The sequence below is a fragment of the Natator depressus genome, chromosome 3, assembly GCF_965152275.1.
Source record: "Natator depressus isolate rNatDep1 chromosome 3, rNatDep2.hap1, whole genome shotgun sequence".
NCBI lineage: Eukaryota > Metazoa > Chordata > Testudines > Cheloniidae > Natator > Natator depressus.
Genome location: NC_134236.1, coordinates 17,313,642 through 17,338,264, shown reverse-complemented (window position 1 = coordinate 17,338,264; position 24,623 = coordinate 17,313,642). Strand labels below are relative to the sequence as shown.

General features: G+C 45.1%; 1 protein-coding gene across 2 annotated transcripts in view; it reads left to right on the top strand.

Annotated features, from left to right (window-relative positions):
• The window catches only part of CLIC5 (chloride intracellular channel 5), a 119,741-nt gene that overhangs the window by 83,581 nt on the left and 11,537 nt on the right, over window positions 1-24,623 (top strand). For both annotated transcript variants that reach the window (XM_074947475.1, XM_074947476.1), the window contains 3 exons: window positions 490-599; window positions 935-1,060; window positions 2,457-2,563. In XM_074947475.1, coding sequence (XP_074803576.1) covers window positions 490-599; window positions 935-1,060; window positions 2,457-2,563 — 343 coding nt within the window. The remainder of the gene's footprint in view (window positions 1-489; window positions 600-934; window positions 1,061-2,456; window positions 2,564-24,623) is intronic.

The following is a 24,623-nucleotide window of genomic DNA, read 5'->3' as shown; positions in this document are numbered from 1 at the left end:
GGATTCTGGTTGGATTCTGATTTGGAAGTCTTCTCCTGGATCCTTTTTTGGTAGGGACTGTGGGGCAGAGCCTCCGCTAGTGTGAAAGTGTCATAGGTCCATCAAAGTCCCGTGACAATGACAATCTACATCAGCTGAAGACCTGCCCCTGAGTTTTCTAACAGCTCTGTTACACAGCTTATTTTATGTGGAAAGGGGAAATTAAGAGTCTATACAATGTTCCAGAAACTAGCTAAACAATGGCTAGGGACCCACTTTCCCTAGCCAGACCTTGTGTCATGATAGGGGCTAGGATATTCACTCAAACTACTGGCCAAACCTAAGCCTGGAGTAATTCCATTACTCTGTTGGTGATAACCTACAGTGCTGTTGCCTAGTATCGTTTATGTTCAGTCTGGTAATTTTTATGTTGATATCCAGTTTTCCCTCTCATGGGATGTGAGCAGAGTCCATAGTGCATACTCATTATTTTCCCTTTCTTTTCCCTAGGCTGGTATTGATGGAGAGAGTATTGGGAACTGTCCTTTTTCACAGCGTCTCTTCATGATCCTCTGGCTCAAAGGGGTTGTATTTAATGTCACCACAGTTGACCTGAAAAGGTAACAAGTTATTGGTTAATTTATTTGAAAACCATCACAATAGCCCATAGTTTGCTCTTTATTTGAAAGACACTCCCCCTCCCATTGGCTTCAGTGGGCTTTGCATCAGGCACATAGTGCCAAAGACACACGACAGAGCAGTTGAGATTCAGTTTCTTGATTATTTGTAGAAAAAATTTATTTTGTGTATTAAATAGGACTCTTTCAAAATACTGTGAATACTGAATGAAATAAGGGGGTACAAGTGACTGGTTTCCTGAGTCCCATGAACACCAGTGGGGCTCTATGATAATAAATGTCTGGTGATAACATGAATTTTCCTTGTCTCTCTGCAGAAAGCCAGCTGATCTACACAATTTGGCCCCTGGAACCCACCCGCCATTCTTGACTTTTAATGGAGAGGTCAAGACAGACATCAACAAAATCGAAGAGTTCCTGGAGGAGATGCTTGCACCTCCAAAGTAACAAATTGTGCTTTACTGTCAGAGTTTGTTAGGAATGGAGCTTATAAGAAGCTCCCAGTCCTGCAACTGGAATAGTCTTTACCCATAGAACAGTCCAGCTGACTTCACTGGTTCTGCTTGCATGTGTAAAGACTGCTTGCATGATTAATACTTGCAGGATGTTTTCTCCTAACACACAGCACAACACTCTGTACAAAGCCTTGGTGAGACCGAAACTGGAATAGTGTGTCCGTTTGTGGTGTCCACATTTTAAAAAGGATATTGAAAAATTGGACTGGATGTAGAGAAGAGCACCACAAATTATTTGAAGGCTGGAGAAAATGCCTTATAGTGAGAGACTAAGGGAATTCAATATGTTTAGTTTAGCAAAAAAGAAGATTGAGAGGTGACTTGTTTACAATGTCTAAATAGCTTCATAGCAAGAAAATACCAGGTACTAAAAGGATTTATAATCTAGGGGTGAAAGGCATGACAAGAAATGAAAGCCAGACAAATTCAAGTTAGAAATAAGGCACAAATATTTAACAGTGAGGGTGATTAATCATTGGAACACACTACCAAGAGTAGTGGTAGATTCCCCATCTCTTGATGTCTTCAAATCAAGACTGGATGCCTTTCTGGGAGATCTGCTTTAGCCAAACCCAAATTATTGGTCTCAAAACAGGAGTAACTGGGTGAAATTATTTGGCTTGTGCTATACAGGAGGTTGTATTAATGATCTAATGGTCCCTTCTGACCTCAAGTTCTATGAATCTGAAAAATGTCTAGCTGCATAAAAGGGTGTTTTCACCTTCTATTGACTCATCAGCTGTTGGCCAGTGCTGGATGCAGGAGATCAGATATGCGTCCTTATGTTGACTTCAGTGGGCTTTGGATCAAGCCCTTAATCTGCTCTGGTCTTTCAAATCAATATGTTCCTTTGTACCAGATGTCTCTTTAAAAAAAATCACACACAATCAAAACTCCACACTCGTCCCCCTTTGTTATACTAATACTCCTTGCTGTTACATTCTAGGCTATATTTTCAGCACTGGGAATTAAGCACAGGTCTGCCATTGATAATAGAGGGAGTTTGCTGCCAAACTCCCCCACACCCTGCTAGAAATCTATGCCTCTTTCTGATTTAAGGCCACTGTACCTTGGCTGCTGTTCACATTAAGCGCTTGTCATAAAACCATCACCGTGTAACTCTCCAAATGCCTGGCTCCCCAGGACAGCAGTATTATTAAAAGGGGTTTGCCAAGCTGTCCTGCTAAGATAAATGACAGCCATAATTACAGTTCCGGGAATAGGGATATTTCCCCCCCTCTTTCTCTAAACAGCATTTGTGATTATCAGTATATTGTTGGTAACAATAGAACGTTATTTTCCAGACTGCTCCTCTCCTTTTCAGGTACCCCAAGCTGGCTGCTACACATCATGAATCAAACACTGCAGGGATAGATATCTTCTCCAAATTCTCTGCATACATAAAAAACACCAAGCAGCAGGACAACGCTGGTGAGTAGGGTGCACTACCAACTCTTTGCAAGGAGGTTTCACACTTAAAAAAATGAAGCACATTGTCATTCATATATTTCATGTCATTGGCATATTCTAAGATGTGCCCAAGTAGCGTAATGTATTATTGCCAATCAGTGTGGGCCAGTGAATGTAAAGGAGTTACTCCAAATTTGCACAAGCCTAATCAAGATCAGGAGCTGCTTCCAAGGGTCTCAGGATTGTGTTTAGTTGGCACAGCTGGTTTGCTGTCGTAGCCTTCACAATAGTGACATCTTATTTAAAAATTAATTAGGAGAAGGGAGTGATCTTAGCCTGTGTTATTGCAGTGGAGAAGCTCCAGACCTCCTCTTTAAAGCACTCACACAGAAGTGTCAAAAATAAATAAACACCCCTTAGTACCTCTATGATGTGCACAGCTGGAGCTAAAGCTATCACCTCAGCTCAGTGCAGGTACAGTTCTCCTCCATTCTCCTCTCCCACCAGAGAGCCAGATCCTCAGCTAGTGTTAATTGGTCTATACCAGTGGTCCCCAAACTTCTCAGTATCACGCCCCCCCTTACCAGGGCCAGGAGTGGGGTTGTGGCTTCAGGGGAGATGTGGACAGGGGTAGGGGGACCGAGGCTGGGGCTCCAGCTGGGAGTGGCGGCAGGGCTGGGAGTGGAGACCCACCCAGGGGCCGAGGCCAGCACCCGGGGCCAGCAGCTGGGGCCCCATGTGCAGGGCCAGGAGTGGAGCCCCAGGTGTGGGGCCAGCAGCCAGGCCTGGGGCTGGGGCCAGGAGCAGAACTGGGTGGCACTCCCTCCCCGCCTCCCATTCGGGGTGGCCCAGACCTCAGCCCCCTGAACTTTCCTCTGTGCCCCCTAAGGGGGCATGCCCCACACTTTGGGGACCTCTGATCTAATTTACACCTGCTGAGGATCTGGCAGAGTGTTTTCAGTCACTCTTCAGGTTGCACCTTACCTGAGAATGTAAAGTCTGCTGGGCAGATTCTGTGTTTTCTATTTGTCTGTTAAGCACCATGCACGTGTGTTGCTTATCAGATGGGAAGGTTAATCTTGTGGTTAGATTCAAGAGATGTATGTTCGGGTCCCAGCTCAGCCACAGATTCCCTGTGTGACTTTGTAGTTAGGGTACATTGTGATGGGACACACCCCACAAGCCTAAGGAGCGTCCATGCTCACAAGCAGTGCCAATTAATTGTACCTGCAGACCATGCTCTACCTGGAGAAGGGGAACTTGAAACGGTGAAGCTGGCCAGAGAGTGGGGAGGCAGGAAAAGAAGTTTGCCCAAGAAGAGAGGCTGCTAGAGAGCCCAGAAACCATGGAAGCCCAGCCCAGCCCAAGGCAGTGGCTAGCCTTCACTCCCCTCCCCTTTTAGGGCCACTATCTCCCTGAACAGCACAAAAGCAGCTGGACTAGAGGCTGAGGATTGAGGCACAGATTTCAGTGGGCATTAGGTGACTAAATACCTTTGAGAAGCCAGGCCAGAGCCCTTAAGTTCATAGCACATCCCTGATGAGTCATGTTTTACTTCCTATCACTTCAGTCCTGTCTTAGGTAAAAATGAAATCAGGGAGGTGTGCCCTCCTCTGCCTTCCCTGGACAGTCAGCTTAGTTGTGAAACCTCTCTTTGTCACACACACATACCTCTGCCCCACCCTCTTCCTGTAAGCACAAGGTCCACCAGTAAAACCCCAGGTCCATAGGTGGCAGGTATAATAGGCCCCCACAGTGCAGCCACTGTCAACCTGCCGTAGGATGCTTGGGCCATGGTGGCCCCGCCTGCGCTCCATCTCTTCCCGTCCCTGCTCTGCCCCTTCCCTGAGGCCCCCACCATCGGCCACTGCCTGGCTGAGTCCCTCCTCTCCACCACTCCTGCCCCTTCCATGCAAGGCCCCCACTGCCCCATGCCCCTCCTCTATCCCCCTCCCCCACAAGGTGCCCCCCTGCCCACCATATCCCTCCTCTCCTCCCCTTCCTCTCCTGCAAGGTCCCCCTGCCGCTGTATCCCTCCTCTCTTCTCCTCTCCTCTCCTGCAAGGTCCCCCTGCCCGCCGTATCCCTCCTCTCCTCCCCTTCCTCTCCTGCAAGGTCCCCCTGCCCTCTGTATCCCTCCTCTCTTCCCCCTCCTCTCCTGCAAGGTCCCCCTGCCCGCTGTATCCCTCCTCTCCTCCCCCTCCTCTCCTGCAAGGTCCTCCTGCCCGCTGTATCCCTCCTCTCTTCTCCTCTCCTCTCCTGCAAGGTCCCCCTGCCCGCCGTATCCCTCCTCTCTTCTCCTCTCCTCTCCTGCAAGGTCCCCCTGCCCGCCGTATCCCTCCTCTCCTCCCCCTCCTCTCCTGCAAGGTCCCCCTGCCCGCTGTATCCCTCCTCTCCCCCCCTCCTCTCCTGCAAGGTCTCCCCGCCCGCCGTATCCCTCCTCTCCTCCCCGCAGGGTTCCCCCGCCCGCCGTATCCCTTTTCTCCTCCCCCCTCCTCTCCTGCAACGTCCCCCTGCCTGCCACATCCCTGCGGGCAGTGGAGGCCTCGCGCGGGAGAGGGGTGGAGCAGAGAGGGATGTAGGGAGTGACAGGTGGTGGGGGCCGCATGGGAGAGGCAGGGAAGAGCGGAGGGATGCAGGGAGTGGCAGGCGGCAGGGACCTTACAGGGGAGGCAGGGAGGAGAGGAGGGACACAGGGCGTGGCAGGCAGGAGGGGCTTGGTGGGGGGGGTTGGAGGAGAGGAGGGACGTGGGGAGCGGCAGGCAGCTGGCGCCTCGCGGGGGAGGGGGTGGAGGAGAGGAGGGACGTGGGGAGCGGCAGGTGGCGGGGGCTTGGTGAGGGAGGGGGTTGGAGGAGAGGAGGGACGTGGGGAGCGGCAGGCAGCGTGGGAGGGGGTGGAGGACAGGACGGACGTGGGGAGCGGCAGGCGGCGGGGGCTTGGTGGGGGAGGGGGTTGCAGGAGAGGAGGGACGTGGGGAGCGGCAGGCGGCGGGGGCTTGGTGGGGGAGGGGGTTGGAGGAGAGAAGGGACACGGGGAGCGGCAGGCGGCGGGGGCTTGGTGGGGGAGGGGGTTGGAGGAGAGGAGGGACGGGAGCGGCAGGCGGCGGGGGCTTGGTGGGGGAGGGGGTTGGAGGAGAGGAGGGACACGGGGAGCGGCAGGCGGTGGGGGCTTGGTGGGAGAAGGGGTTAGAGGAAAGGAGGGACACGGGGAGCAGTAGTGAACTTGCAGGGCAGGCACGGAGGAGAGGAGGGGCGCGGGGAATGGCAGGCAGCAGGGGGTCTCGCAGGGCTGGAGGAGACGAGGGACGCGGGGAGCTGCAGGCAGGTGGGAGTGGAGGAGAGGAGGGACGCAGGGAGCTGCAGGTAGGCGGGGGCCTCACGGGGGAAGCAGGGATGAGAGGAGGGACGTGGGGAGTAGCAGGCGGCAGGGATCTCATGGGGGAGACAGGGAGGAGAGGGGGGACGTGGGGAGCGGCAGGTGGCGGGGGCCTCGCGGGGGAGGGGAGTGGAGGAGAGGAGGGATGTGGGGTGCGGCAGGGGCCTCACAGGGGAGGCAGGGAGGAGAGGAGGGACGCGGCAAGTGGGGGGGCGGAGTGGGGAGTGCGCCTGGGTGGAGCAGGGGTTGAGGGTGGGCGGGGCCATGGGTGGGAGAGGCAGGCAGGGAGCTAGGCTCCCCCAGGGGAAGCTTCACCAGCTGCCCATTTCCAGGTCTCCTTTATCTGTGGGAGCTAGCCCTGTTAGCACTGGATTCCAGCCACTGGGAGCACCATTAGTCAGCTTGGTTGCGGACCCACCTACCTTGCCTATTGTTTACCTCCTGCCTGATCCAGTCCCTAAGATCATAGAGCCAAACATCAGGTGATCCATAGGCTGCAGGCAGTCCCATGCTGAGAGATATCTGAACTTTTTTTTTTAGCCTCCAGCCACTAGTTTAGTCCTTAAACCTAATAACACATTCCTTGGTAACCATTTACTGCTGCACAAATTAATTAGTTAACTTTTGCAAAGTGCTTTCATAGTGGAAAGTGCTTTATAAGTACTAAGAATTATTATTACAGACAGGAGAATTGTCCCATCTCCTACCTCCACATTAGTGGGTGAAATCCAGAGACCCCTCAAATTGCTAGAGAAACAGTTTGTCTGTGTTATGCATTTCTAATGCACCCATGGCCATGGTCTCAAGTTAATCATGTGTACTTTCCAAGATTTGGTTGGTTAGCCAAGACATCAGTATTGTAGAACCCATCAGACATTCACAAACTCCAGAAAATGTCCAGCACTAAAGAAGGTGTAGTCATAACTCCTTCTGTCCCCTATCTACGGAAGACCTTCAATATGGGCCTGATCTATGCCCATTGAGGCTTTCCATTGGCTTCAATGGTCTTTGGATCAGGCACTTATCTACACTGATGACTAGGAGATCCAATGCAAATGATCACAGTTTGTGAGTAGATGAACACACGATAAAAATATACCCAAACAACTCCAGGGTATTACATCACACAATAGCACTTGTTTGTTTAGTTTGGCCAAAGATAGGTCAAAATCAAATACCAAGAACCCCAACTCACCAAACTTTGGGGTGATTACTACTTCCCTAACTGGGGTGTTAGGATAAACTCGCTAAGATATGTGAACTCAGGAACTGAAGTTTTGCAGCATCCGCTTATCTCTAATTGTGACACGTGTGGTTTAATTTTAATTATTTATGATCACTCTCCTTCGCGGGCTGGTAAATGTTCTGTAGTGTGTTTAGCAGAGGTAAGAAGATCGTAGTAAAGTGAGCTCACACTACAGCCTGTGACTATTATATCTTTCCTGAGAAGTGGGGTGAAGTGGTTGGGTTTTTCTAATGGAATTTATGGGGTATAAGATTCTTGAAGTGTGAATTAATGAATCCTACTGTGTTCCCAAGATAAATCAAAACAGAGGGGTCTGATTATGGGGCCTGGCAACAGCTTCAGCAGTACCATTTGCAGGGGAACTAGCTCCTGGTAATGTGTGATATTTCCAAAGGTAAGATGAGAAGAAGTTGTTGGTGAAAGAGCGGAGGCAGCTGATTTCTTTTGCCACTTGAAGCTTAACTGGTACAGAGAAGTTACTATGGAAACCAAGAGATGCAGGTGCTTGCCCTAGTGTCTCTGGCAGTAAATGAACACAGTCATTGCTTACATTTGTCCGTTTGGTTTAAGGTTTATGGTGCACTCTGCTGGCAAATGGGTGAATTTACAAAGCAGCAAGCTTTACTGTTGGTTAGAGGAGGTGGGCAAATTTTATCTAGAACTGTTTTCAATCAAAAAATCCAATTTTGTCAAAAGCTGGAGCATGTTGTATGGACATGGCAATGACATTTTCAGTGGAAAAGAGTCAAAACATTTCATGTTGACAGTGTCAGAAGGTTTTGTTTCTGTGGTGTCATTTCAATTTCATTTTGGCTTTTATATGGCATTCAATATTAATTTTAATATTATATTATGATGTATGCAATATATACATGCATATAATATTTAATCTTTTAATATAGTATAAAAGTCAAAATGAAATGTATCAAAATGACACTATTGAAACAAGTGTAGTTGTGTTGGTCTCAGGCAAGCCTGGGAACTTTAATTCATAACTCTGCTAGGCACTAAAAACTATGGACTTAAGAGGACACTGGTTTGATGGCCCATTACAGCAATTTGTAACACTCCCTGCTGCCTACTAAGGGCTTGCCTACACTTAAAACACTACGGCGCAGCTGCACCGCTGTAGCGCTTCCATGTAGACACTACCTACACCAACGGGCGGGGTTCTTCTATCAGCGTTGGTAATCCACCTCCCTGAAAGGCGGTAGGTAGGTCTACATCGGGAGTTAGGCTGGCATAGCTATGGCCTGGTACACTGCATGGTTAGGTCGATGTAATCTGCCTTGTGTTGACCTAGCTATGGAAGTGTTTTCACTTAAATTTGACTCCTGCTGTCATAAGTGCCTCTCTATGCCGTTTTAGTAACACCACCTCCCTGAGCTGCACAGAGTCACAGTTGATGTAATTAGGTTGACACAGTGTCAGTGTAGACACTGCTTTGCTTATGTGGACTGTTACTGGCTTTCAGGAGACATCCCACAATGCCCCGCTCTGACAATACAATCGATACAAGAGCTCCTGGTGAGGACGCGCACCCCCGACACAAGGAGCCAAATATCCATGCACACAGGCAATTTTATAACTGTGGTGGCTGTATGCTAACATAAATTAGATCAACATAATTTTGTAGTGTAGACATGGCCTATATCTCTCAGGGGTGTGGAATTTCCTTGGGGGGAGGGATAGCTCAGTGGTTTGAGCATTGGCCTCAATCCTTGAGGGAGCCATTTAGGGATCTGGGGCAAAAATTGGGGATTAGTCCTGCTTTGAGCAGGGGGTTGGACTAGATGACCTCCTGAGGTCCCTTCCAACCCGGTTAGTCTATGAAGCTGTACTAATGTAGGTTCCCAGTGTAGACCAGCCCTAACCCTCCATTGTTGTACAACTGCAGAAGTGTTAATTGTCCATTTCATTTTAAGTGGTCTCCTACAACATGTGTGAACCCCTTATACCTCACAGTTTGTCCCAGCTTGTATTTAGCTTGGACACTGGTTACCTTCTCTAGACCTGAAGAGCTTTGTGGAGCTTGAAAGCTTGTCCTCTCCACCAACAGAAGCTTATTCAATAAAAGATACTGCCCTCATCCATCTGGTCTAGCTCACTATTGAAACAAAATGTTTCAATGGTACCAAATGGAAGTTTTTCAGAATTTTCAATATGTGGGAAATTTTCCTTTTCATTCCTATTTGGAACTTTTTTTTTTAAATGTTGGACTCGTCCATGGAATAGAGGTTTTGGTTCCCAATCAGCTGTAGTATCAATTCACTTTGAGTGACAGGATCATTTGAAATAATTATAAACAAAGTGCTTGAATATTAACAGAGAAAACATAATTTTTACTGGATCCATGCAGTGGTTCATTGGGCACATCCACCGACTTTTGTGCCTGGCATAGAAGCAGGTGATAACCTTCGGGTATACCTCTGTGTGGCAAGATGTTATAGATCATGATTCATTTGCTTACCAGATGTATTTGGCAGCAAGGCTGCCCTGATTTAATAGTTCTCTGAATTTCCAATCCTTTTTTTCCCCTTCTTTGTTTTGCTAACTTTGCTGTCTTTTAATATAAAAATGTTGAAAGGGTTGGAACAGGCTGGCTAGGGCGGTAAGCCCAGAAGCAAACATACTCGTGCCATATCAAAGTTCCACCACTTTTAAGCATCTTGAAAGGAAAGGAATTGATTCCAGATTCTCAGGATGTGGCAAGCTGTGTTTAAAGAAAGTGTGTGTATTTATTATTTCAAGTCCGTTCAGTTACAAGGGACTTGATTCCTTCCACCCCCCACATCACCCAATAATTTCCTAACAGGCTTCCCTAAAGGAGTGGTCCTCACAGCACAGGAATAGTCCCACTTCCTGCTTGGATAGTGTGACTAGATTGTTCTGTCCTCTGACCTTTTTCACGAGACGCCATTGCTGTGGTTAAAATCATGAACATTTAATGCCCTGCACAACTGATGCCAGAGACAGAAATCCTAGGAAGAGCCCAAGGAGTGTGATCTTGACATTAGTTTCACATAGAGACAAGGTGGGTGAGGTAATATCTTCTTTGGACCAACTTCTGTTGGTGAGAGAGACAAACTTTCAAACTTACACAGAGCTCTTCTTCTCTTTAGCCTTAGTTGAATTTCCCCGCCTCCCTTGAGAGCAGATTCTTTTAATTGCCACATAATTACCACAAGGCCTGGTCTGAGCACAGGACTGAAAGCCAGGATCTCATGAGTTCTAACACTGGCTCCTTCTGTGACCTAGAGCAAGTCACTTAAGCTCTATAAAACGAGGATAGCAGTAGCTATTTACCTACTCATTGAAGTATCCTGAGGATTAATTGTCTGAAACACCGTGTATATGTTCAGTATTATGATTATTATTTTTGCATGTCTGTATTGCTTATGAAAGGGATGATGTGTAATAACCACCCAATTGCAGTTAGTTCTTCCCAAAATTGTGCGCTCTTTGGCTCATAGAATGAGCCCTTTGATTTCATTCATGAGTTTAAAAAGTTGTTCTTGAATTGAGTTCTTAGGGGGCACTAGAACCTGTGTGGGTGGGCGCATTCATTAGCGGAACGAGAGGATGTTTTACTGTACTGCTCTTCACTAGGATCTGAGCTGGGAGACCACCAACGTGATTTAATTCGGTGGAATTTCCAGCCGTCTGACCAGAGGATTCCACTGGTCTGGTTTGGATTTAGATCAAGGGCCCAAAAATAAAAGAGCATTAAATCATTAATTTACATGTGATTAAATGCCATTCACCTCCTTCGGCAGCTACAACACACTTTGCGGTTAAGCATGTGAGGTGAGAAACATCTCTCTCTCTTTCTGTGCTATATATATAGGTCTATAATATATATGCGCACACACGCACAGGGCCTGACTCTCCTCTGACCTACATTGGTTTTATGCTAGTTTAATTCCACTGCCTTCCATGGAGTTACTCCAGGTGAGAGCAGTGTCAGCCCCACAGTGAATATACACGCACAGTCTGAACACTGTGTCTGTGTGTTCTGATCCTTTCTAGAGGCCATCACGTACCTCCGTAAATAAACAGAAATACATCAGTTCACTTCAAAAGGAATTTATGCCACACAGAAAGGTTACAGAAATGATGACACTGTGGGGCAGATTCTCCCTTGAATCCAAGCGATGCCGGGTGCCAGAGAGGATGGGGGTCATTATAGAGATTATTACAGCTCCCTGATTCTGCAGGCCAGTCTGCATTAGTCCTGGCTCCAGCTCCACCATCAATTAGAGCAGCCTATGTCCTGCTCTACCTTCCGGCAGCTGAGGATCGGCATAGCAAAGTGGAACTCCTCCCCTCCCCTGCAACATCCCCTTCATGTGGGTGAGGGGAAGCTGGTCACAAGTCAGCTCCAACTGAGCACACACACACACACCCCATCCCACCCCACCCCCCGCCTCCATTTACTACCAAAATCTGGCTTCTTTGCAGCTTAGGAGCAGCCCAAAGGAGCTGAGTCGTCATTGTAAATCTGGCCCTAATGCTGGATGCCTTCATGAAACTTATCATGAAATCATTAGAATCTATAAAAATGACTTTACACAGACTAGCTATGTATAAACAGAGGAGAGGTCCAGCATATATCATACATACAGACCATACATAGAAGATGAAGAACTATAGGCCCCATATATTCTCTTCAAACACTTTGGGTCCCGGTTATTGTTTTATACACAGACAAACAATATGTAGTGGTGACAGCAATAGGATAAATCACAGAGCCATGGGATAAATATAATCCGGCAAGTGGTTGCACAGTTTGTCATGCCCCTTTGACATCTCTCACATGTGCTCTGCACGCTAAGGGCTTGATCCTGTGCTCACTGAAATCAATGGCAAAGCTCCTACTGACTTTAATGGTGCAGAATCAGGGCCTAAAGGCCAGGAGGGTGGGACCAGGGGCTGGTCTCAGGCACCCCAGCCCCACATCCAGGGCAAGTGGAAGGTCCAGGGCTCCCCACAGCGGTCCGGGTTTCCTGGGTGGCTCTTACCATGGCCTGGCTCGGGGGGAGCAGGCTTTGGGCGAGAAGAGGAGGAGCAGAGGGTGGAGGCACAGGGGAAAAGGAGGGGCAGGGGCAGGGCCACAGAGGGGGCAGGGCTCCTCCATGTGTCCCGCTTTTGCGTTTTGAAAAAGTGATCACCTAGCTGGCAGACACTTTTTTTCTTTAACAAAGGCATTATTTCCCTTGTGAGCTTGAATATTCCTCCAGATCCTGCTGCTGGCTCAGCCGGGGTGCTTTGTTCTCTTTCCCTGCTGAGCGCCCTTGCTCACACACAGGCGCAGTAGGGCAGCTGGAACTGCATTAGAGCAATCCTGTGGCAGCAGTCCTGGGAGACATTAAGCACCTAGCTGCTGAAATGGGAGGCCTAAATTGCATTATTATTTAAAATTCAATTTTAAGCATCATTACCTCAGTGACCCCTTCTCTTCCCTGCTGGCCCTTGCTATAAGCAGTAGGACACACACGGAGGCCTCCTTTCTGGACTGTGAGATTGTTACAGGCACCGTGGGTCTGATTGTGATCTCATTAACTCCACTTTCACACTGGCGTAACTCCATTGACTTCAATGCAGTCAGAATCAAGTCCTCTATGTAGTTGTCATGGACATGGATTTGTGGGAAATTATGGCCCCGATTCAGGAAATTTTGCTTAAGCACGTCTAAATTTAAGTACATGAGTAGCCCCGTTGACTCCAGGAGGATTACTTACAGCCTTAAATGTAGCCACATACTTTATTACCTTCCTGAATATGTTATTATAGGGCAGAATGTCTAATGACATAGAATTCCATGGCCTAATCCTGCTCTCTGAGAAGTCAGAGTGCAAAACTCCTGTTGACTTCAATGGGAACAGGAATGGGCCAGAATATATTTTTCCCCAAAAACATTTTTGGCTGTTATCCTGATGCAAATTGTCTTTGTAGAAGAACTGGGTGGAAATTAATAAAACATAACTGGAAAACCATGTTGCCACTCTCGCGATTTTATCCGGTCTTGCAATATTTGGTGTTTTCCTTAAAAACGCAGTCCTGGAGGCAAGTGATTTCATGAGAATCCCAGATTTTATTTTATTTTTTAAACAGTAAATTTCTAGTCCTCCTGGTTGCAGAGAAAAGCTTGGCATGAGAACCTCAAAGTCTCAAAAACAAAGAGGCAAAGGAAAAGAACACAAAGTTTATTATTTTAAGATCTCATGGTTTTTAAGTAAGATTTTGGGGACCTGATGCATGACTTTTGAATACTAAGGGTTGGCATTACTGAAAATATTAGAAGAAAACCAAATTTAAGGCTGAGATTTTTCAAAGCCAGCAAAGAAATTAGAACACCATAATGAACATAAGAATGGCTGTCCTGGGTCAGACCAATGGTCCATCTAGCCCTGTGTTCTGTCTTCTGGACAATGCCAGGTGCTTCAGAAGGCATGAACAGAACAGGCAATCATCGAGTGATCCATTCCTTGTCATCCTCTCCCAGGGGCTAGGGACACCCAGAGCATGGGGTTGCATCCCTGACCATCTTGGCTAACAGTCATTGATGGACCTATCCTATATGACCTGTCTATTTTGTTTTTGAATCCCATTAGAGTTTTGGCCTTCACAACAACCCATGGCGATGAGTTCCACATGATAACTGTGCATTGTGTGAAGAAGTACTTCCTTTTGTTTGTTTTAAACCTGCTGCCTATTAATTTAGTGGGGTGACCCCAGGTTCTTGTGTTATGTGAAGGAAAAAATAATACTTCCTTATTCACTTTCTCCACACTAGTCACAATTTTATAGATCTCTATCTTATCCCCTCTTATTCATCTCTTTTCCAAGCTGAAAAGTCCCAGTCCTTTTAATCTCTCCTCATATGGAAGCTGTTCCATACCTTAATTATTTTGTTGCTCTTCTCTGTACTTTTTCCAATTCTAATATATCTTTTTTTGAGATGGGGTGACGAGAACTGCACACAGTATTCAAGGTGTAGGCATACGATGGATTTATATAGCGGCATTATGATAGTTTCTGTCTTATTATCTATCCCATTCCTAATAGTTTCTAACATTCTGTTAGCTTTTTTGACTGCAGCTACATACTGAGCAGATGTTTTCAGAAAACTATCCACAATGACCAAAAGATCTCTTTCTTGAGTGGAAACAGCTAATTTAGACCCCATCATTATATATGTATAGTTGGGATTATGTTTTCCAATGTATATTACTTTGCACTTAGCAACATTCAATTTCATCTGCCATTTTGTTGCCCAGTCATCCAGTTTTTGAGATCTCTTTGTAACTCTTCACAGTCTGCCTTGCAGTTAACAATCTTGGGTAATTTTTATTACCTGCAAATTTTGCCATCTCGCTGTTTACTCTTTTTCTCAGATCATTTATGAATATGTGAACAGCACAGGTCCCAGTACAGATCCCAGGGGGACACCACTATTTACCTCTCTCCATTCTGAAAACTGATAATTTATTCCTACCCTTTGTTTCCTATCTTTTAACCAGTTACTGATCCATGAGAGGGCTTTCCTTTTTATTCCATGATTTTGCTTGATTTTGCTTAAGAGCTTTAAGTGCAGGGCCTTGTCAAAGACTTTTTAAAAGTCCAAGTACATGATATCCACCGGATCACCCTTGTCCACATGTTTATTGACACCCTCAACAAATTCTAGCAGATTGGTGAGACATGATTTCCCTTTACAAAAGCCATGTGACTCTTCCCCAAAAAATCGTGTTCATCTATGTGTCTGACAATTCTATTCACAGTTTCAACGAATTTGCCTGGTACTGAACTTAGGCTTATGAGCCTGTAGTTGCCAGGATGGCCTCTGGAGCCCTTTTTAAAAATTGGTGTCACATTAGCTATCCTCCAGTCATCTAGCACAGAAGCTGATTTAAATGATAGGTTACATATCACAATTTCAAATTTGCATTCCTTCAGAACTCCTGGGTGAATACCATCTGGTCCTGGTGACTTATTACTGTTTAAATTATCAGTTTGTTCTAAAACTCCTTTATTGACACCTCAGTCTGGGACAGTTGTTCAGATTTGTCGCCCAAAAAGAATGGTTCAGCTTTGGAAATCTCCCTCATATCCTCTGCAGTGAAGACCGATGCAAAGAATTTGTTTAGTTTCTTCACAATGGCCTTATCTTCCTTAAGTGCTCCTTAAGCACCTCAGCCATCCAGTGGCCCCACTGTTTATTTGGCAGGCTTCCTGCTTCTGATGTACTTAAAAACAATTGCTGGTACTTTTTGAGGCTTTGGCTGGTGGCTCTTCAAATTCTTTTTTGTCATGCCTAATTATACATTTACACTTGACTTGCCAGAGTTTATGCTCCTTTCTATTTCCCTCCGTAGGATTTAAGTTCCAATTTTTAAAGGATGCCTTTTTGCCACTAACCACTTCTTTTGCTTTGTTGTTTAGCCATGATGGCACTTTTTGGTCATCTTACTATCTTTTAAAATTTGGGGTATACTTTAATTGCAGCCTCTATTATTGTGTTTTTTAAAAGTTTCCATGCAGCTTGCAGGTATTTTCATTTTTGTGACTGTATCTTTTAATTTCTGTTGAATGAACTTCCTCATTTTTCTGTAGTTCCCCTTTCTGAAGTTAAATGCTATTGTGGCATTTGACTCTATGCTCCCATGTTCCCAACGCCTTAGGCAACTAGGAAATCTCAGTCTAAAGTTCTCCTAGCATAGATAAGGCATCTAGATTGATGTGTCTTACTTATATATAGTTACATAGTACCAGTCGCCTTTACAGAAGTCTTAAAAAATGGTAATTGCCTTGAAAGCTTACAGCCTAAATAGCAGTACAATGTCTAGGCCTGATTCTCTTCCTTTCATCTTCCGCTGCCCCCACCCCTGCAAGTCAGGAGTAAATCTGAACTCCATAGAGTTACATTAGCGTAGCAATTGGTGCAAGAGGAGAATCAGGCCCTTTTATATCTATGTGGATATAATATTATTCTAAATATATTCATATAGTAACCAATTTCTACCTATTGTGCCAATTTCTGCTGTCAGCTACACCACTGTATGGGTGGAGTAACTTGGTTTAAATCAGTGGTGTGCGTCTGGATTTACACTGGTGTAAATGAGAGCAGAATTTGCCCACTGTGTGCATAGTAGAAAGAGAAACTTAAACATACAAGGAGCAATTTTCTTTGCTTAAATACTAGAACACAAGGGGTCCCCACAGCACTGTGACTGAAAGTTAAGCTGTGCACGTAAACATTTTCTCTTGTTTTCCCCAGTACATTTCTGCACTTAGTGCTGCTTTGTTGGTTCCAGAAGCATCTCTTGTTGTTTGATAAGTAAACAACACAGCGTAGTCTGAGTTAACACACAGCAACCTAAATAGGGATGCTGGAGCGAAAATCTTGCATTACGAATAAATTCTGTGGCTTTATTACATTCAGGGCCTCATTCTTCTTTCACTACCCTGGGGCAAATCAGGAGTCACTCCACTGAAATAAATGTAGTGACACCAGTATTAACCTAGTGCCAATGAGGTCAGAATCAGGCCTTTTGGGAAGTGGTCCTGGAATGGCGTCTGTTTTTCCCTGCAGAGTGTAGATGTTTTGTGAAATACAAGTTAGCAGTTGTTTTACCTGGAGCGATTACAGAACAGCGGCTTTACTTTTTGCCATCTCCTGGCCTTAAAACAAGTGCCAGACCATTGGAAGTGAACCCTTTTTAATCCATTCTTTAACTGCTTTCCAAGTCCTGTTTCCTCTGTTCAGAACAGCCCTCTCTGTATATCTTCCTGATGCTCTCTTCATATAGGCCCTGTAGGACCATTTGATTAAGTGTGTTTTACTCCTCCATTGTAATCCAGAGAAAGGATGAGTGAGCTAGGAATAAACTTGAATCTTCAGCCCAAAACTGGAACGGAATCAAATGTAAAGCTTTACGGAGACTTGAAAAAATTCACCCATCGTTCTTTTAAAAGAATTTCAAATGCATCTGTGCTACCTGGTTTTATCTAGGAATAAACCCAAAATACTGTGATAAAGCCTGTTTTTGTGAAAATTTCAGCCTGGCTGAAAGTGGGAAACCTCACAAAAGAGTCTAATATTCCCAGATTTCCAGATTCAGATACATTGAAATTAGTTTCCAGGAAGCAGCCAAACTTTTTGATCCTTCTCTGACCCAAGCCTTTTACGGCTGGCTCCTCACTGCTCCTGACAACATAGACCCTGGTCGTAGAGCCCCCGCGGTGAAAGTCCAGGGAGAGGAGATTGCAAAGTCCTCTATGGGGGTTCAGCACAGCTGAAAAAGGGGGCAGCTGTCTATCTTAGATACCAGTATGCCCCCCATTATCAGAGCATCTCACAGTCTGTAATGTATTTAGTCTCACAACACACCTGGGAGGCAGGGCAGTGCTGTTATCTTCATTTTATGGATTGGCAACAGAGGCACAGAAAAACTAAGTGACTTGCCCAAGGTCACGCAGAAAAGCTGGGAATGGAATACAGGTCTCCTAAGACTCAGGGGAGCTCCCTCACCCCTGGACCATCCTTCTTCTGACTAAGGGCATTATGGGCAGCCAGGAGAGGTGAAGTTTCTGCCCCTTCCTTCCACACTATCCACCAGCAGGGCTGCTATGCAGTGCTTGGAAACTGACAGTTTTGCCAAAGTGGCCCCAAGCCTTTGGAGAGTACCTCTGGCTGTATCATCCTCATTGGCCTGTGATCGTGGCATAAGCGGCAACATAAGGATGTAGGGTAACATTTTCAAAAGTGCCAAAGTGACTTAGGCCCTTTGACTTCTAATGAGATGCGGCCTTGTAAGTTCCTAAATCACTTGGAAAATGGTACATAGGCTCCTAAATCACGTCGGTGCGTCTTGAAAATTGTACCTTAAATGTAATTAATGGCTTCATTAGGCAGTGGAGAAAGTACTAAGGCACTTGCAGGAGAGAGAGAGAGAATGCCCAGAAGAGAGAGCTCAGGAAACGGGGATAGCATAGAAGAGAAAAAGCGACTTTAAACTAAGAGTATGCCTGTACTGTAATTGCAGCTCATGTAGACATATCCGAGCCAGCTTTATTCTCGCTGTCTTGCGTACCTGAGCAATGAAGCCACGGCAGGCTGAGGTCCAGCACCCACTAGGCGCCTAAGTAGTTACCCAGCGTTCTGGGTGGGTTGGTGCAGCACATGCGGAAGCCCATGCTGTCATGGTTTCACTGCTCCAGTACCCACGCTAGCTAGATTAAAGCTAGCTCAGATATGTCTACACAAGTTGCAATCACAGGGTGTGATTGCAGTGTAGACATATTCTAAGAAGCAAAGAAGATCAGGGCAAGATGCCCACCCCAGAATCAGCACAGGTGGCATTAATCACATGCATTGTAATTAAAGATATATAGAAACAATAGGAAGAAAGAAAAGGAACTCAATTTTTTTTTAAAGTGGAAGGCAAAAATATCCTCTGTGTACTGCAGCAAAGGGCACATTGCAGTCTTAGTGCATCCATTTGTTAAAGGGCCAATCTATCTAGTTAAAGGTTATAATACAGACCTTGAGCCTGTTTGGTAGAGTGGGTGGGAGAGAAGGAGTTGACAATATGGATCCCTGGTCTTTAATCAGGCTGTTTGATTAGTAGAATTATATTATTTTCTTACCTTAAATTGCTGGTTCTAAGTTGTTTTTCCTCTCCTGCCAGAAAACAGTATTGGATCTCTTCTAATATCAAACACCATGAATCTGGAAGTGATCAAGGAAGGTGGTTTATTTTCTTAAAGGAAAAATAAATCTCAGGTTGTTTGTGTGAGACTGCGAATATTTATGTGCTGTTCCACCTTTTCCCTCATTGCATATTTCATCGAGTTCATTTGCGTGTGTTGTGGGATAAATCTTAATGGGAAGGGGGGGGTCAAAAAGAGCAATAAAAAGAAAAAGCATCAATCAGTTACCCAGGGTAGCTGCGGCAAGCACAACTCATTTTGTACACAGATCATAGTTTGTTAAACTCGTTTGGGCTTGACAATTAAGGAACTTGCAGTTCTGCCGGGGTCATTCTGGGGTGGTTTCACATGACGAATACAAAGGAATTCATGTTGTTTTGTTTTGACAACTTAGAAGCTTTGTTGTCTCTGTGGTTTCAATGGTATTCCCTCATAGAAAGAGATACATATATTATACCCCCTAGGCCTTGATACCTCACACTGTAATAAATACAAATTAAAGTTCCGATCCTGCAACCACAGACACTTAAGAACATGAGAATGGCCATACTGGGTCAGACCAAAGGTCCATCTAGCCCAGTATCCTGTCTTCCGATAGTGGCCAATGCCAAGTGCCCCAGAGGGAATGAACAGAACAGATAATCACCAAGTGATCCATCTCCTGTCACCTATTCCTAGCTTCTGGCAAACAGAGGCTAGGGACAGCATCCCTGCCAATCCTGGCTAATAGCCATTGATGGACCTATCCTTCATGAACTTATCTAGTTCTTTTTAAACCCTGTTATAGTCTTGGCCTTCAACATCCTCTGGCAAGTAGTTCCACAGGTTGACTGTGTGTTGTGTGAAAAAAATACTTCCTTTTGTTTGTTTTAAACCTGCGGCCTGTTAATTTCATTTGGTAACCCCTAGTTCAGGTGTTGTGAGAAGGAGTAAATAACACTTTCTTATCTACTTTCTCCATACCAGTCATGATTTTATAGACCTCTATCATATCCCCCATTAGTCATCTCTTTTCCAAGCTGAAAAGTCCCAGTCTTATTAATCTCTCCTCATATGGAAGCCGTTCCATACACCTAATCTTTTTGTTGCCCTTTTCTGAACCTTTTCCAATTCCAATATATCTTTTTTGAGATGGGGCGACCTCATCTGTATGCAGTATTCAAGATGTGGGCCTACCATGGATTTATATAGAGGCAGTATGATACTTTCTGTCTTATCCATCCCTTTCTTAATGATTCCCAACATTCTGACTGCTTTTTTGACTGCCGCTGCACATTGAGTGAATGTTTTCAGAGAACTATCCACAATGACTCCAAGATCTGTTTCTTAAGTGGTAACAGCTAATTTAGACCCCATCATTTTATATCTATAGTTGAGATTATGTTTTCCAATGTGCATTACTGTGCATTTATCAACACTGAATTTCATCTGCCATTTTGTTGCCCAGTCACCAAGTTTTGAGGGATCCTTTTGTAGCTCTTCGCAGTCTGCCTGGGACTTAACTATCTTGAGTAGTTTTGTATCATCTGCTAATTTTGGCACCTCACTGTTTACCTCTTTTCCCAGATCATTTATGAATATGTTGAATAGGACTGGTCCCAGTACAGACTCCTGGGGAACACCACTATTTACCTCTCTCCATTCTGAAAATTGACCATTTATTCCTATCCTTTGTTTCCTATCTTCTAACCAGTTACCAGTCCATGAGAGGACCTTCCCTCTAATCCTATGACAGCTTACTTTGCATAAGAGCTTTAGGTATGGGACCTTGTCAAAGGCTTTCTGAAAATCCAAGTACACTATATCCACTGGATCCCCCTTGTCCACATGCCTGTTGACCCCCTCAAAGAATTCTAGTAGATTGGTCAGTTATGATTTCCCTTTACAAAAACCATGTTGACTTTTCCCCAACAAATTATGTTCATCTATGTGTCTGACAATTTTGTTATTTACTATAGTTTCAACCAGTTTGCCCGGTACTGAAGTCAGGCTTACTGGCTTGTAATTGCTGGGATCACCTCTGGAGCCCTGTACATTGGCGCTTAAATTCCTTGTCTGTCTGATTGTTTCTCTCAGGTCAAGCCTCGAGAGCTCCCTTATCAATGTTATAAAACATCCTAGCAATAATGCGGAACCATCATCATTATTTATTTATTCATTTGTGAAGTCCCTGTTATCAAGTATAAAAAAGGGCCAGATTTTCCTCTTCCTGTTTCTAGTGCAAAGCTGAAGTAAATCAGTGGAGCTGCTATGGATTTATATTGGAGTAACTGACACTAGAGAAGGTGACAAACAAAATAGCATGAAAACTGAATTTCAGCAGTTCATTAAGAGAAAAAAGGGAGTCTTGATTTTAGATTGAAAAAATAGCAGCTGAAGAGCACCGGAGCCTCCCATAGGAAGGCTCCATGAGATGTGCAAAATCACAATTTTCTCTCAATCTTTTCTATTCTTGGTTAAACTGGTGTAAATATGGACTAAACTTGTTGGTCTTGTGGAGTTACTCCAGATTTATGCCTGTGTATCTGACAGCAGAATTTTGCCAATTACTGTTAACTTTTGTTACGATCTTTATAATTCTGTGCATGTCAGGATTTGTTGATTTCATTGTTTAACACCGAGTAACCTTATCTTGCAAACAGGATATCATTGTAAATTTGGTATCATCAGCTAAACTGAACCTCGCCCTGTGTATTTGGCAGATGGTAATACATGCATTAAATATTCTGTGGTTTCTTTGAGGTCGTTAAGTGTTATTTCTCTGGCTTCTAAGCGCTGTTAGACAAAGTTGTGAAAAACTGTAAGGGGGTGGGACAGGAAAACTGCAAAGAATGGTGTGAAATTTTTTACCAATCTCTTTTTGTATGATTGGCTAGATAGAGGTGGCATTCAGCGATCAATCAACGCTTAACACACTAGCAAAAGCTCTGCTTTCTTCTGTGTCTGGTACTCTGGTTCCAACTGGCTGTGCATAACAACAAGAGCTTTACAGTGCCCCATCCAGACTTTCCGTCTGGAAAGCTTAACTTTTAAAGGTATAGTCCCTAATGTCATAGATGATACTGCAGGACCACAAGTGAAGTAAAATGTTCCTGGCTGCGTATGTTGTCCAGCATGAGGCACTGGGAAATAAAGGAGGTGGTGTTATCATGTATTTTATTATCTGATCTCTGATGCAGGTGAACGTGGAACCTGTAGTTAGCTTGAATAGGTCACTCACTGGGTAGGCACTGTGATCCCCAATGCTGATTGTGCTTAATGCTTTCATTGTCCGTGCAGATGATTTATCTCAGTTGACCCAGGTTTTCATACTTGCCATGATAACCATGGGAATGGATTCCATTCACAGAGCTGTCCACACTCTGGATCTGGTGTCTGGATTTGGATCTGGAGGTCTGGGAGGTGGTGAACAGGGGTAACATTTTCAAAAGCAACTCAGTGACGTTGAAGCCTAAGTCCCATTTTCAAAAAGGACTTAGGCACTTAAAATCCTAAATCCCATTGACTTTCAATGAGATAGGCTTCTAAGGGCCAGATTTTCAAAGGTATTTAGACACTTCACGATACAGATAGGCACCAAGGGAATTAGGTGCGTAGGCTCTTTTGAAAATCTCGCTAGGTGCCATTTGCATCTTTAGGCACCTAAATCCCTTAAAATCTGATCCTAAGTGCCTACATTACTTCTGAAAATAGAACTTTGGCTCCTAATTCCCTTAGGAGCTTTTGAAAATTTTAACCCAGGTCTTTATCATGGACTGACCATTATCTCAGGCAGTTTGGGATTGGGGCAGTTCTCTCCTGTTGGAATAACAGATCTGGCTTGATGGTCCACAACTGAATTTTAATGAAACTAAGGCTTAGAGAGGCTAATTCACTAGCCCAAGGTCACACAACAAGTTATGGTCACAATTCTCACACCAGGATATGAATTGCTCCCCCATTGATTTTAGTGAGAAATACTGGGATCCTACAAGGACCAAATAGAGCCCCTGAATTAGAACACAGATCTACTGATGCCCACTTCTATGGCTATTCTACTAGGCAAATGCCTTCTAAGTATGAAGAGCTTAAAGAACCCTGGAGAATTCACATACATGTTATTTTCTGCTCTCACCAAAAGGCATCACTCCAGCCATTGTTTCTGAGAGACCCTTAAGACACATTGATATAGTGATAGCAGCAAGAGAAATGAATGAGTTCCAGAAAAGAGCTACATTAAAAACACCTCTGCCCTGTTTTTATAAACACACCTTTCTGACTCTATAGTCTAGCATACAACGCACTTAATGCATTTTCCTGGTGTTGTGCAATACCGTCTTCTCATATTGGAAATATAAAACAGATGATCTAGCAAAACCAAAGATTTTATTGGGTTGTCAGGGGATACGGGAGAATGCTCAGTGTTAAGCCAGTTTTCAAAAATCCAAGTGAGCTAAATTGAGTTAAATCGGAATAATTCAATTCCACTGTCTCCAAATGAGTTCACTATAAGAGAATATTATCTGGTGCTGACCGGGAGAAAGAAAACTTTCTGTTCAACAGGTGTTATGGGTCAAAACAAAAAGAGATTGCAAAATATTTCCATTGTTGCCACATGAGGGTATATTAAACGGCATGTCCTTATTACCTTTCAATATGAGCAGTGTAGCAGAACACAGCTGCAGGCAATTACAGACAATAATGCCAGAATCTGACAGTAGAATGTCAGTGTCAAATTTAAATTTGGGAGCTGATTAAATAAGGGATGGCAACACTTTTGTTTTATAGATGGCAACACTTCAGTCATTTTAGAGTCTTTGCTTTCAGACATGAAATTCTAACCTTCCCTAACATGTTTGCTGGGGGCGGGAGGGTGCAGATAGGATTGTAGTAGGTTTCTCAGTCCTAACAATAACGCCATGATGATTCTCCACTATGTCCGAGCGTGGCAGCAACAGAGAGTTGGTGTGGTTCCTTGATCCATGGCCAGCAGACCCTGGTGGAAGTGAGAGCAACAGGCAGCCTACTTTAACTTCCACCACTGGCAGAAGGTCTGTAATGGATGTTATGCCAGTGGAAGATCAGGCATAGTGATGCTCTCCTCCCCCCTGAATGCTCTTGAAACACATCATCTCTGCTCTCATGCCAGGGATGGAGGTGTGGCTGATACCAGAGGTGATAGAGTCACCTGTGTCAGCTTTCTGCTGGTGGAGTTCCCCATATCAAGGTGAATTCTTCAGCTGTTTTAAGGCCACTTTTACTCCTGGGGGACTTCTGTGCCATTGTGCATGCACAGAATTTATGTCCCTTGAAGATTTCTTAATTTCTCCACAGAAAAATGACTTTCTGATGGGGAAGCAAAGGGAAGCCACAAGAGTGGTCATGCGACCCTCCCCAGCAGTATGTTTTGGGTGTCCAGGGCAGCCGGTAGAGAGGTAAATAACTATGGGGCAGAGGTCAGGACTGGGGAAGACCTGCCTGGTGGCTCTTATCCTGCACCTGACTCAGCTGCTAGTCCCGTCTGGGCTGGGGAGGATGGGACTTCCTCTTCCCCTGCATGGCATCCAGGGCTGTATCAGGGCTGTACCACCCCCAGATTTCTCCCCTGGCTGTAGGAAGCTCTGCAAACTCCCTTCCCCGCCCCGCACTTCCTGCACCCATCACTCCTCAGCTGCAGGGGGAGAAATCGCTGTACAGGGAACTGCTCCCACATCCACCCAACCCCACTGCATCCGGACCCCCTCATACCCAGGCCCTCCAGCCGAG